Source organism: Tympanuchus pallidicinctus, unplaced genomic scaffold (genome assembly GCF_026119805.1).
Source record: "Tympanuchus pallidicinctus isolate F22 unplaced genomic scaffold, pur_lepc_1.0 scaffold3, whole genome shotgun sequence".
Lineage (NCBI taxonomy): Eukaryota > Metazoa > Chordata > Aves > Galliformes > Phasianidae > Tympanuchus > Tympanuchus pallidicinctus.
Window position 1 is genome coordinate 65,105,884 of NW_026294747.1, and position 15,655 is coordinate 65,121,538.

The window sequence follows — 15,655 nt, forward strand, 5'->3', positions numbered from 1 at the left end:
CCTAAGCACTTCTCAACAAAGATTCAGCACAGCAGAGCTGCATTGGTAAGTGTGCTCAGCTCCTGAGAAAGGCGGCTCCTTATTACTTACCCAGCAGTGCTCTTACAGAATACACAACAGCACATTCACTGGAAGGCTGGGAAGTATTATTGTTAATACATCACACTAAATTAAAATGTGTCAAAATAAATGAACAGCCACGTTTACTGATAACAATCCCTTTTCCTGTTTATTGGACTTAAGCACTTAGCTCGCTAATTGACAAAATTCAGGCATTTGCAATAACCTTCCCAGCCATTAGTGTAAATGAATGCTGCGTTTTGTACCACCTGAAAACAATGCAAACAAACCACAACAACAAAAATTCAAGACCACTGCTTGTACTCTGTTCTTTTGGGGGTAGCACAGTTCAGAGGGCTAACACAAAGTTTTAAATTCCTCTTCATTAGGGAATTTGGCTGTGACACCATCATGGCTGGTTAGCACAGCAGTGCTTCACGCCTTTCATACGCAGTGCTTTTCATAGCAGTTTTACAGCAGCTGAAGTCTGGGGCCAAAGCAGCACAGCTCCCAGGAAACACACGGAGAAAACCCAAGCGCCTTATGGAGAACCTGGCCTGAATGCACACAGCTGTGTTTGTGAAAGATCTTTCTCCACATCTGCTGCAGCTGAATCGCCCCTGCAGAACCTCAGCAGCTCCTCCTAAGCCATTCCAGGAGCCTTTTTCCTGAGGCAATTATATAGATTTATTTTTCTAATTGAGGTCCAAAGGGAATAAAGAACTCTCAGTGATGCATAAAAACTCAAGAACATAAATTCCCTCTCTGTCATAGCCTCAAACCTAATATATCAGACCATGATATTTAGCAGGAGTAATTACATGTATCACAACATGAACCTTATTATTGTCCATAATTTAATTGTCCTTGCTATATTATGGCCTTTTCTCCCGCTTATGTCTATAGCCAACTCTGCAGCATTAGCAGTATTCTGATGGCTTCATTTACAAATGCTGAACTTCACTCCTGGGACAACTTGGACACGCTCCGACAATCCCACAGATAAATAAGAAAGAAGAAATGACACAGATTACATTATAACTGAGAATAACTTGACTCGCCTTGCCTGGAAAAACTCTGCAGATAAATGTTACCTTGCTCTTTAATCTAAATCAAGTGTGTCATCCTCATATTTTATCTCACCATACTACTAGCCTATGAACTCAACAGGGCTGTTACCACTTCTTCATACTATTATACTATTCTTTATGCCTACAAGAACAGGACTTTGTCCCTCCTGTTCTCTATGAGTAAAGCCAGCTATAAATGATTACTGCAAGTGACAATCCCACGGATCCTTCTGTCTCCTGCAATGCTGTGTTAGCCAATGATTGGAGCAAATCAAAATTTACAAATTACAAAGATGATGCTGATGATTATCTAATTTTAATCTACCCAAGTACATTTAATCTACTCTGCATAGATTAAAATTAATCAGTCCCTTGCAAACACTTGCTACTTTAGACAGGTTCCTTTTTTTTTTTTTTCCTTTAAACTAAATTCAAATTACTTCGGAGATATGCTTAAGAAATTGAGAGATACAGATATTTTATTATAAAATCATCACAGTACTTCACCTTTTTTAACTCAAAAAGGATATGTTTAGGGCAGAAAGAACATGGCAGTGTCCAGAAATACCCTGAAGACGACTGCAAGGAACCATACCCCAACTGTCCCTTCATTTCTTTCACATATTCATTCTGTAAGCATATCTGAAACATTTTAATAGGCTGAAACTTATCGGTTACCCAAGTCACTTCAATCAAACTTTCATCAATACCTATTATCATATTCCCATACTTGTATTATTATGATCTGCATTGCACTAAATTAGCAACTTAAACCAATTTCAGAAAACATCCCACCCCCAAATATCTAATTCAACAAAAATATCATTATTTTAAATCAATAAATAGGTCGCTGTAACTTTCCTGGGTAACAGGGTCGCTTTTATAAACCCACATGCTTACAAAGCACATCTCCAAAGTCAAGAAAACCTGTTAGGCCCACATTTTTCCTTCTCAAATGAATGCAGAATTGATACTTCTCAATAGGGTCAATAGAACCATAGAATCATAGAACTGTTAAGGGAAAGACCTCTAAGATCATCTAGTCCAACCATCAGCCCATCCCCACCATGCCCACTGAACTATGTCCCTCAGTGCCCTCAACAGAGGGCAATCAAAAATTATATATCCAGAGGCAGTGAATCGTGTCATGCCTTCTCCCTGCAAAACCCTACAATATAAAGTGTTACAAGAAATCTAACATTATGTTATAGGTATATAATATAATATGCTTTGTATAAACACAAGTGACCAACCCCACATAATCATGTTCCCTCTCCTGCTTTTTTGCTTAATTAAACAACAAGCCAACCATCTCCGTTTAACAGATTGCTAGAACAGAGCTGAATTCTAACGCCATAATAATGGATCCTTTCTGTCTGTTAGCATATATTTACTACTCTATAATCTCCTGGTCATTTCTGTCATGCTTAGTATTTCTGATTAATCTTTTTCCCTTGGTGATGAAAAGACACCAGAGAGGTTAGAAGACTTTAGCTTTTGTTATTCTGAAAATATGAAAAAAAGAAAAAGAAATTCATCAGTTTAACCCACAGATGAGTAACTTCAACTGGTCTGCTTGAGTCATGACCAACAGTTATCACCACAGTGGTTACCACCAGAAGACCTTCTGATCCATGTGGGTGTCTACGTAATTATAAATAAGCTCAGGGTTCAAGGAGCCTCCATAGGCTACAAACAGTGAGTGGGCCCCTCACTGCAAGAAAGATATTGAGGCCCTGGAACGTGTTCAAAGGAGGGCAACAAAGCTGGTGAGGGGTCTGGAACACAGGCCATATGAGGAGAGGCTGAAGGAGCTGGGAATGTTCAGCCTGGAGAAGAGGAGGCTCAGGGGAGACCTCATTGCTCTCTATAACTTCCTGAAGGGAGGCTGTAGTGAGCTGGGGGTCGGCCTCTTCTCTCGTGTCATTAGTGATAGGACCAGGGGGAATGGCTTCAAGCTACGGCAGGGGAGATTCAGGCTGGACATGAGGAAGTATTACTGTTCAGAAAGGGTGGTCAGGCACTGGAATGGATGCCCAGGGAGGTGGTGGAGTCACCGACCCTGGGGGTGTTCAAGGAAAGGCTGGATGTTGTGTTGAGGGACATGGTTTAGTAGGAGCTATTGGGAATAGGTGAACGGTTGGACTGGGTGATCTTTTAGGGCTTTTCCAACCTTGGTGATTCTATGATTCTATGATTCTAAACATACTGTGAAATCATGTTCAGCTGAAGTGTCAAGCACAGAAAGGGATTTGTTCTCTTTCGGATGGTCATTTGTAGGCAGGATGGTCTGCTATAACAGAGTCACATTTTTGCCAGACAACTTGCAACTTGCAGGACTTCAGTTTCCTCTAATCACTAACTCATCACACATCACAAGCTCTACATTTCCCATCTTGTGACTTCATTTTACCTGGCTGTCAGCTTAATTGAACCTGAAGAATTGGTTTTTGTGCCCTGCCCTCCCTTTATGAAATCAAACTCATTATCACAAATACTCATTTGGCAATCGAAGAAACATTTCTTGCAAGTTGTGTTCCTGGAAAGTTCTGCTGTGTGCCCAGGCCTTGGCATCAAAGAGGAGGCTACATCAAAATGTTGCTGACCTCTGTCTATAGGAGGTTTTCCTCCTTCTAAGGTGTAGCACATGTTGCCTCCAATCTACACCAAGAAGAAAGGACAAAACTAGACCAGATTGTTGTGTTATGACCTGTTTTTTCTCCACTCTGCCAAGATTTAACTGTAGCTGTCCAGAAAATGTAGGGAAGTGGTCCAGGCAATTTCATATTGGTTAGCCAGATTCTTTCAGAAGAGCTCCTCAGTGAGACAGAACCTAACCTCAGGATGACTTTGAAGTTTATAAAAAGAACCGTCATTTAGGTGAAAGCCTCTAAACTCAACAGAATGAAATTGGACGGACAGGGAGCTGCAGCTCTGTAAGAAACAGAATCAAACTGACTCATCACATTATGAATTTTTACTGCACTGTTCGTGCTAACACACTGTATTACTGACAGGCCCCTCTGGCTCTCTGCAGTTTCACAGCCATGAAACTAGCCAGGGAATCCACCATCAACTGTAAAATTATAAGACAGGAAGAAAAAAAATTGTGTGGAATACGTAATTGCAAGAAGCAGCTCTTAATGGAATGAAGCTGGCAAGCTAAGCTGAAGCACAGGAACAGTTATTCCTTCGCATGCTGTTCAGCCGCTGCCTTCTCTATCATTCACTTCTATCTACTGGGGCAATAATTCTCTGCTGTACATCATTTAAAACCAATAAAAAGATGTGCGATGAGAGCCAGGTCTAACCAAGTGGAAAAGGAGAAGAAAAGTATCGAGAGGGAGATAATTAACTCTTTTAGCTTCCAGGCCGTTTTATGCAGACAGTAAAATAGGAAGAGGCAAACGAATTCCCCACTGTTTTTTCCAGCTAGGCTTGCTGGCCCCTGCAGGGGCACAAGGTGCTTGCTGCTCTTGCAAGCCCTCTGTGAATGACAGCTGTATCCCCTGCCATTGAGCTTTATAGCTGAAGCAGCACTGGGGGTCACCAGCAGGTCTCAGAGCACTCTGCACCTCCACCAAAGCAGCCTGTCAGCTCTCCAGCACTGAGCATTTTGGGGGTATGAGGCAGCTACGTGAGGCTGGATCAGACACCAGGGAGCTACTCCTGAAGCCCCCACAGGAGCCTCCAGCTGCAACAGATGCGACACAGGCCATTGCTGTTAATTATCTTTCAGAATGAGGGGGGTAAGTTGAGTAAATGAGATCAGATCAATCAAGTTTAAATTATTCAATGTCTTAATATTTCTGAAGGGGACTTCTATTCGATTACTGAGCTCCTCCATCTCAGTTAATAATTAAATAATATGCTGGCAGGCACAATGCAGAATGATCATTTCTATTATTACTCACAATGATATCTGGTGCTCCAGTACATATGTAGCTGGGAGTTAGTAGTTTTGGCAGATCATTAATTTCCCAGTTTAAATAAAAGCTTTAAAACCTTGTTGCCTGTAGTTAGGGCATAACCAAACATCACAAGCAGTGATGTGTGTAAGGCTGTCTAGATACACAGCTGAAGATGGAGGTAGACTCACCTTTGCTTCTCTAAACTCATATTCTCCAGGAATTCTGCAATGTTGCATTTTTGAATTTATTAGCTGACATTACATTGCAAAAGCTGTTGTAAATTAAGGTGTCTGACATTCGGTAGTGAGAGGTATGAGGCAGCACTGTAAAGACCAAGACAAGTCCTTTGTGGGCAGGAATACAGGCAGAAATGGTGTCATTAGCAACAATGATCACTTGTCTTGCTTAATGTACGTGGCCCAAAAAAGCACAAGTTTCACCTTCAGATTAGCTGAAATTCTCAGGATGAGCAAAATACCAAAGACCTGTGAGTACTCAATTCTCCAAGCTGGCATGCTTTCAGCTGTTCCAACTGAGAAGTACAAGAAAAGACACAGGATTGCTGCCACTGTTAAAGATCTGGAAAGCACTATCACCATGCCTTTCTCAAAACTGCAGCCTGCAAGCAAGAAAAGGCTGTTTTGTCAATTACTATCAGTTACAACCTGATGTGTATCCAAATTCAACCTGTTTAGGAAGTCGCTTTTGCTCTCCAATCACACCCAGTTAAGGAAAGAAAAAAAACATTTTCTCAGACATAGAGAGGACGATCACGCAGATTACTACATCATTACACCTGCCATCTCCTTAAATTAAATCAACTTTCACAATAAGAATTAAGAATTGTGCAACAAAATATTACTTAGATTAATCCATTTTTTCACTAGAAAAATTAGTTTACTACTACATTTTGAAGCAGACAGAAAACGAAAAGAAAAATGACATTCCCAAGCTTGCTCACCTCCTCAGCCCCAGCAGTTGGTGTAACAGCCAATCTGGGCTCTGGTGCTAATTTCACAACATCAGCCAAGGGCACATTTGTCTCAGCTACAAGTCCTGCAACGAGAATCACAATCCTGATCAATGCAAAAAGCAAGATGAGGGATGTGCCTTGACTCCCTGGCAAATTAATACCTTATATTGATCTTCCCCAGTCAGGTCAGCATTCAGGATTGAAGGATAAATGGCAAAAAATCTTACATTCCAGTGCACCAGCCTGGGAAGTGGGGATGCTGTGATTGAGTTTTTGCCAATCACTCAATACATACCCTGGAGAATAGGCAGGCAGCAGAAATGCTATTCAACAATATCAGTAATTATTTATGGTTACAACAGTATAGTAAACAGCAGTGGAAATATGTGGAAGCAAGAGATTCAAGGACAAAATGTGACTAAACTAAAAAGGAAGTGAAAAGAGTGTCAAGAAAGCATGCTGCAAATCATTAAACACATTGATATATAAGGCAGCAGAATAACAAGAGTCCTACTACCACAGCATGTTGCTTTGCAAGTGGATCACACCCTTTTAGGAGTTCCTTGTTACAACTGTAAGTACCCCAGGTGAACTGTGGAAAACCCTACTTGTACCCAGATGTACACTCTAATGCTATTAAAGAGCCACTGCCATCAATATTTCATTTATATTAGGAAGTCTTTGCTCATACTAAATTCCTTTCCCTGGCCAAAAGTGAGTCATCTGAACACATCAATCAAAATTGCCATTTAGAAACACACAAGGCATGCCCCCAGGGCTTGAATGGCAGAGCACCTGAGCTCAGGAGTCTCTGTGACAGCACAGCATCTGAAATCCTTCCTCAAATGCTCTGTCAACCAAGCCTCAAGATTCCACATGCCAAACTGGCAGAGCGATTTTATATCTTCCATACATATGAAATCACTGAAAAAAAACTATAATGATAGCTCTACATTCCACTTGTATTCAGGGGCAAAAAGTTTGCTTGTAGCATTATGCACTGGAAAGCTTTTGAGGACTGCTGAAGCAGTAGGCAAAGTTTGAGCACAGAGTTTGGAGATTTAGCCTCCAAGGTTCAAAAATAGTCCCACTGTGGCTTAAACACACTGATAACATTATTGTACTGCTTACACTGCCCTGCCATGCTTTGCCTGACAGAATCCCTGTGACTTGTCTGGAAATAAAACAGAGAGCAAGTTGTGTGTGTTAAACATACTGACTCAAACTTTTGGCTGTGCTTCTTTCAAATGCAAGAGAGCGTGTAGTCTTCAGATGCTATAATGTGACAGCAGAACTTGCTTCTAAAATTACAACTTGGCTGATTTTTCCTGATGACTGATGTTTTCTCTTCCATGCATGTGCAATGGTGTGGATCTTACATGAATCTTTACAGGAGCTATCCATTTCTGGTTTATTGGGCACGGTGGTGGTGATGGGCTGATGGTTGGACTAGATGATTTCAGTGGTCTTTTCCAATCTTAGTGATTCTATGAGGAAAGGCCAAATCCTAAAGCTTCTAATCAGAAAAACAGTTGGCCTAAACAATGACTTCAGAATTTGATCCCCACTCCTTAACTTGTTTAGCAATAATGTATTAGAAACTTACTTTAAAAAAATACTTTATTAGAATGTCCTGTCTGAGATTGAACTCTTAAATGGCTGAGGGCCTAACCTAAACATAGCACTGCACGCATTAATAAATCCAAGTTCATTAACACTTTAAATCTGGGTCTTGGACTGTTGCGTCACGCTGAGTGATACGGTACACTGAACGGAATGACTGGGTAACCTAAAAGCATCCCAGAATGACTGGGTAACCTAAAAGCATCCCAGAATTTATGCTTTTACAAGACAGTGCACACAGCTCGAGTGTGAAGCCCAGCATGCTTGTATACTGTATGTCTTGACATTTAAAAGCTGGAAGATATATAAGGTTTAGAAACATTTACTGGGCCAGCAGTATTCCTGGACTTGTTGTCTGTTGTCTTGGAACCGCTTTGCTAGGATGGATCTTTAGTTTGTTAGACCACTTCAGCCACTCAGATGGCAACTCAACATGTAAAGCTCCTAGACTCTAACCTGCCAATCTCAGCAGCTTCCAGGCCTTATCCCCTGGTTGAGAAGCAGCTTGATCCAAGAGTATTAAAACAACTTCCCCCTTGCTTTGACCTCAGCAACTTTCCAGCCAGATTCATCCAGTTTTATTCCCCTCTCATTTTCAATAGCATTAATCCCAAGTATCAACCAACTGAAATTAAACATCTAGACCACTCAGAAGTATCTCCTCACAGTCTTACCATGAATCGCTCTGTAAGCACTTCCTAAACAAGCAGAGTTGGCGGTATCAATAGTGTACACTGGAGCATTGAACACATCAGACAGGACCTGGGAAGTATCAGAGCATCAGTTACACACGTTCATGAAATACAAAGGATAAGCAATCCCTATTACTGCACAGGAAAACAGACATAATATACACTCCAGCAAAGCATTTGGGTATCCATGGAAAAAAGTACCAGAGGCAACACTGAGTCTCCTGAACTTGTGACACAATGGAGTATTGGTAAATCTGACCTAGAGATGCAACTACAGCCAGGAGATTAAGTCCCACTTCTCCTCAGATCTCTTTTCTAGAGATTCTAATTTCAAGCATCATCTCCCTCATGAGCCCACACAATCTGCCCATGCTAAAGGCCTGCATCAGGGATATCCATTTGGAAACGTGCAACTGATGCCTTTTTTCCTCCATCACTTGTATGGCTGACTCATGCAGAAAGGAAGGAGAGAGGAACCAGCCATGGCTCCCCAGTTCTCAACTTTGATAGCATAAAAGCTACAGTTTGCTAAACCAGTTGTCTTTGCTTCCAGCACTCCCATTATATTAGGGTTAGCAGAAGAATGAAGCATGACCTGATCTCACAGGCTTTACAAATACCAGGAGTTTTCCTGCATTTGAGTAATCCTTAGCTATGAAGACAAAGCAAGGCTGTGTGCTCTCAGCTTGGTTTGGCAGTACAAAGAAAATAACACAGGAAAAGAATCTGTTTTGGTATCTGACAGATACTAAGTTATTCCACCATGCACCATTCCACCCACTGCACTGAAATCTACACCAGCATCTCGCATTTACTGAGTGTATGCACTCTTACTAACAATGTAGTTTTAAGAAAATAGATACTGTGGAGGGAAAATGAAGACAAATTTGGACAGGGACACAGAATATTCAAGAACGCTTTACTGAAAATATTCTCAACTTATTCCTTCCAAATTAAACAGATATTTTGGTTTAATCTCCCCAAGGATTGTAGGTGTCCCTCAGGTCACACAAGAATCAAGCAGAAATTCAGATTTAAATTGCAATATATTGTATTACTTTTTCCAAAGTGTATCACCTGATTTACATCAGTATATAAGAATTTAAAATAAGGTTACAGTGTCCATAAACACAAATCAATCAGACTTGTGACCAGCAAAACCCCATCCAGGGATTCACAACCCCTCTGGTCATAGAATAGAATCACAGAATCACTGAGGTTGGAAAAGATCTCTAAGATCACCAGCCCAATCATCTACCTATCACCAATAGTTCCCACTAAACCATGCCTCCCAATACAATGACAGAATGTTTCTTGAACATCTACAGGGTTCATGACTCTACCACCTCCCTCTACAGCCCAGTCCAGTACCTGACCACTCTCTCAGAGAAGTATTTCCTAACATCCAACCTGAATCTCCCCTGGCACAAATTGAAGCCATTCCCTATAGTCCTATTGCCAGTTACATGGGAGAAGGCCAGCTCCCACCCCACCATAACCTCCCTTCAGTCAGTTGTAGAGTGCAGTAAGGTCACCCCTCAGCCTCCTGTTCTCCAGGCTAAACAATCCCAGCTCCATCAGCTGCTGTTTATGAGGACTCTGCTCCTACACCCCAAAATACTGGCTAGGCCTGATCCCCCTGCTCTCCTGTTGTCACATGTGGTGGGATATCCCTCAAGATGGGGCCCAGGGTTCATCATGGGCCCCATGGCTCCATAGAAGATGACTAAGGAATTCAATTCACATGCTACAATAAAAAAGATACGCAACATTTTTAAAGGATTTTGTCTCTTTCTCTGAAAGTTTGAGAGATATCTGCAAATAAAAACCTTAGATAATCACGAATTTGGGTTATTTGAAACAAAAGCCATTTAGTTACTAATTAGATTCCAATAAAAGCCTCGTCTTACACACTTTTTATGCTCTCTTCTGTTAACTGCAGTGTCAGTATTGCCTAACTTTTGTTAGTAAGCAAGAACTGAGCAAACAGTGAGCTTCACTGTTAGGGGACAAATGGAAAATTAACCACCGTATCCATTAAAAAGCCCTCTGGAAATTAGGTCACAGAGTGCTAGGTTCAAATATCCATCCTGTCCTGTATGGTTTCACCACATTCCCCATCTGTTTGTTCGTCTCTTCATCTCAGATAGGTATTCCTTGCCTTATGCTTGAATTTTAAATTCCCTTGAACAACAGAGGTCTTTTGTGTTGCACCTCTCTAGAGTCTTACACAATGCAGCTCTATTCAGTAATGCTAATAAGCACTGTAATCATACAAATAGTAACTACCTTTTGTGTGACATGATCATGAAATTAAAATTATTAAAAGTTCATACACTCAGTACATTACCTGAAACCACAATCTCTCTCACAGGTAATTTTCAAAGAAACTGTTACAGATTTTACTGTTACAAATATTTCACTATGTTTCATGTGGTCATTAATCAGGCCCACATATGTTATAAAAAGCTTCCCAGAACAGTGGAGAAAACTGCTCTGCTATAGCTGTAGATTTTTTTTTAAGCACATTTTCCCAAGTTGCCTTTTTTGCTATGTAAAATACAGGAGTTACTGAATGTTGATTAATTAAATGATACTCTTTTGTAACCCTGGAACAAATTATCCAAAATTGACCATGATAAGGGTGGAAGCCGTTATTCTTCATGCAACTGATATGGTTTCTGAGGTTTTGATTAAATTAAAAAGGAGGATCCAATTAACCAGTGATTGAATTAAGTGGACGAAACTGTATTGATCATATTATTTTAAGACACTTCTAATGAGTTTCAAAAGCAGCCCTATTACTACATTTGAAGAGCAAGCACCTCAGGAATCACTCTCATGACCACAAATTTTCAGCTATTTTAAATTACAGGTTACAAAAACATTCTGTTCTCAGCCTTCATTCCACAGCAAGGAGACCCTCCTAGTATCTAAATACTGCTTTAAAAGAAAATATCTATTAATTCAATCCCTTTCTTAACATACTCTTAGTACATTAAGAAATAGTAGAACTATTTCTGTGGGGACCAATATTTTAAGCCATTAACATACCAGCTAATTTTCCAACATCTGCTTCTTGAGCAAAATAACCAAAGCAGATGAAGTGACATCTACAAGCAAAACATTCCAAATCTGTCCTTTGTGTCCCAACGAGCTCTACATCCCATGGCTCTACAAACACACATTTTAGATGACAGGAGAAAGCAAGGTCTTTGCTTTTCAATCTCCATTTATTCCAACTCATGTTTTGTAGAACAGATCACATTCACTTTGTACAACTGTGCTCACCAAAGAATATGGGGTGTAGCTGAGGCTGGCCCCAAGAGTTTCTATTACTAATGGAAATGGACTGGCATCCAGAGAACACAATTCACCCTGTGCTGACTAACTGGTGAGCTTTGTGGTGTAGATGCCCATCCCCAAGCTCACGGAGCCTCTAGCCAAAGAGAAGCTTGTTGATGCACTCAGTGGAGTAAACCCAGGATATTCTTGGGACAAAGGATCTTAACCAGTGTTAGCTGTGCAGCAACAGCAGCAGATGAGGAAGATGGGAAGAGAGAGGAGAGACTACACAGAAGAAAAGGAGCTCTACTGATACGTGACACAATGCCAATCAGAAATACATGTTCAAAAACACCAGGGACAGGGTTTAGAATGGTTCTTCTTCGGTGGATTTAATTGTTTGAGTGTCCAGAACTAGGGTAATCCCTCTCCAGTTTCAGTCTGAAGTCCAGTGCTGACTTTAATGACAAAAACTATAAACATCTCAGGTATCTTACCAAGTCTCTTCTTGGTTTCTTTGCTAATTGATTTGACATAAGCAACAAGAGCTGGAAATCGCCAGTGTTTCAGATACACATCCATAAAACTAGTGAAGTGTAAATATATATATATATACACATATATAAAATAAATTTAAAGTTCGATACAAAGTTAGCGTTGGTCTCCACAATAAACCTGAGGAAAAATCCTAATGACCTGAAGCAGTTTCACAATCCCATATCCACACCTTCCCACACAGTTACATTGATTTGGATTCTGTATACCGAAATAAAAATGTAGATATAATCAGCTACTTTAATTTTCTGCTTACCTGCAGTATTTTTTTATTATGGGAAGCTCCACCTGTAGCCAAAATTCTTGTTTTGGGCACTGCAATGCAAAAGAACACACAGATCAGACTGAAAGCGCATATTGTCCAGATCTGCACTACTGAACCAAGCAATGAGAATGAGGAGGGCAAGTCAGATGGTCTGAGCTCTCTCCCTGTTTCTCTAATTTACCACGTGTAAAAAGTGAGTACTGTCCACCAAGACTCATTAGAACATTTCCTTAAAAGAGGCAGTATAGGTTTTGCACATCTATTATTATTATAGCGCTATCAAGTCTGGGAGATTTGCAAAAGAGATATTCAATAAAAAGGCAGAGTGTTATTATACAACAGCTCTGGTTTGAGGTCAGATTGGTTTGGCTCACAGCTGTATATATAAAAGCTGACAGGTAACCTTTAAAACCAGCAATATTTTCCAAACTTATCTCCTCACGACGTTCACAATCAGAGTTCACTGAAACCTGAGCATCCCTACATGCTTGAATGACAAGGAAGCGTGTCAGAAGGTAATTAGAGATGGTCTAAATCAATTCAGCAAAATAAAAAATTACATAAATCTCTGTCCAATTAAAAATCATAGATCTGGGGGCAGTGGGAAAAAAAAATCACCCTACACATTCTTTAGTCTTTACAAGAAAGCTACCCTTCCTCATTGTGTTCCTGACTTTCTGTCCAGTGCTTCATTATTTATCTGTGTACACGCTCCTCTGGAGCATGACATCCAACAGGCCATACATCTATCCACAGCCACAACTCAGCAAGGTATCACAAGCTTCAGCAGTTCAAGTATCTCACTGAAATTCTTTAAAGATTTAAAATTAAATGAATGCATAAATACTTCAATATCTTATATTTTAAAAATAAATCTACACACTTAATTACCCTAATCTATCATAATAATAGCAGCACAGTAATATGATCTATCACACTAACACCATTCTGTACATCCTCCTGAAAAGGGAATTTTACTGTCCTATTATTTTGTTCCTTTAACCTCATTTTTAACAAAAGCTAAAAAAATATCTTACATCACGCAAAGTAAACTCAGTCAATTTATACCGAGGCCCTAAACAACTTGTTGTCATTTGTCCTTAATGGCAAAATCCCTGAAGATAGAATCAGAAACAGAGAAGATGCAACTCACAAAAGGCTCCTCATGACATTTCTTGACCCAAAGTGAGGTTCTCAGGTGGAGTCTAAGACCCAGCTACAGCACTGCACAGAGGACCCTATCTTGCTGATAAATTTAATTTTATTTTCCTCTTTGGAGGATATTCAGCGATGCACAAATTGGGTTTTAAAAGCCATTAGGATCTCTGTCAATGTCAGTAAACAAATAAAACAAACAGCAGAGTGATTCCTCAGGGAAAACAAGTTTCAATTATACCGACGCAGAATGACAGATCCCTGCCAAGATTATCACAACAATGTAATAGCACAGAAACCAGTGAAAAATAACTAGCAAGCCTCTGTTCCTAGAAACCAAGCTGAACTCTAAACGATTTGCCTAGTAGTTGCAATTCTGTCTTGCTAAGCCTTGCTGCGAATATAAATTCTTGCAGAAGTATCATATCCAGAATGAAAACACATTTCAAAAACAGCCAGCAGGACGGAATTAGAAACAAGTATGTTTGCTACACTTCACAGGAATTGAAAGCAAGGAACAAGCCATGCTTACTACTCCCTGACTCTGGAGAGGGGCTTAATAAGCTGCTGGGCTGTCACCATCAGGAGAGAACGGTGCACAAGGCAGAAGGACCAAAGGCAGGCTGGAATCAAGGGCTGGACAGGAGTCTTCTGCTCATCAGTAGGTTGGGAGACTCAGGTTTTGCTTTTATTATATATCTGTGCCATCACTGTAACTTGGAACATTTCAATATAAATGAGTTACCATAAGAAAAGCAGGGGTAACATCACAGTGCATCTATGAGTCTGTATTTACCCTGCCTTTAGGTGAAGAAGGTACCTAACAAGAGGGGGAGTTAAATCTAAAGGTGTTTAACACCCCTATCTTAATCCTGACTAATTCTTCTGTAGCTAAACACTAGAGAATTATTTCAGAGTACAGTGAACCTAGTTGACAAAAGAAACTGATGCAGATTGTGCTGTGAAGTTTCAACTCTTGATTGGATACCTCAAGTTCTAAATTGAACCAACAACCAATACAAACACATACAGATGCAAGGAAAAGAAAAGAAGGCATGTCCTATACACGAAGGGTAAAATCATTAATTTTCCTTAACTAGGATTGTTTGCTTCACTGAAACACATCCCAGTGGGTACCAGCTTCATGAACCTTAGCCATTGCTATCTGACAAGAGAACCTGACCCACTGTACTGGTGGGAGTGGTCCATCCAGACGTGAGGAAGAGTGACCTCAGTGCTCAGCACTCCCAGCAGCAGCTCCACACATGGCCGGAGCAGGGACAACAGCTTTCTTGATTGAGTTTCAACCGCTTACTACAAACAAGGAGCCAGGTCCCAAAAGAACCGATCTGAATTAGCAGAATTTTATGTTTCTCTCTTATTTCAAACTCTCCTCCTGAGAGTGCGGGAAGTGCATTGATCACTGATTTCAGGGATTGCCTTTTTAATGCCAATATTGTGTGCTTTACTGAACGGTGGACATTTGCTCTAAGATGTGTAATTGGATACATCTCATAAATAAATAAAGCCCATCATTTATGGATACGGGGGCATTAACAAAGACATCATTCATCCATCACTAGCAGTGTTCTCAGCCAGCTGTGGGTGAATCTGTCAGGAGCTACCATCTATATCCCCTACAGCAGTGCACAGAAAGAACTTAAATACAGTGTTACTAAAAAAAAAACAAACAACACCAACTGTAGCAAACATAATTCAGGAATTCAATTCTCTGACAGTTGAGAGAATCAGTTTAAACATCTTTTAATTAAAAGCTCCTTGCTTAGTACCTAACCAACCCGTTTATTTCCTTCCTGTTTGAAATTTGATGATTTTTTAGAGAGCCAATACAGGATTTTAACCCTGTGTAGAAAGCATTTACAGCTGCTCGTGGCATGGCATTGTCCTGCAATATGCACCACTTCCGCAGCTGTATTATCTGCTGTGGAATACTGTGGCTGATTTAATTAAATTCAGTTAAAACAGTAATTGCTATGGCTGGGGGAGAGCAGCAGGGAGAAGAACAGTAAAGAAGTTCACTTACATAGCAAGATAGTAGAATCACA

The 15,655-nt window shown here is 40.3% G+C and overlaps 1 protein-coding gene across 2 annotated transcripts in view; it reads right to left on the reverse strand.

Moving 5' to 3' along the window:
- XYLB (xylulokinase) overlaps window positions 1–15,655 on the reverse strand; it is an 80,634-nt gene that overhangs the window by 3,152 nt on the left and 61,827 nt on the right. For both annotated transcript variants that reach the window (XM_052693172.1, XM_052693173.1), the window contains exons 16-18: window positions 12,426–12,484; window positions 8,312–8,399; window positions 6,003–6,097 (exon numbers count right to left, since the gene is read on the reverse strand). In XM_052693172.1, coding sequence (XP_052549132.1) covers window positions 6,003–6,097; window positions 8,312–8,399; window positions 12,426–12,484 — 242 coding nt within the window. The remainder of the gene's footprint in view (window positions 1–6,002; window positions 6,098–8,311; window positions 8,400–12,425; window positions 12,485–15,655) is intronic.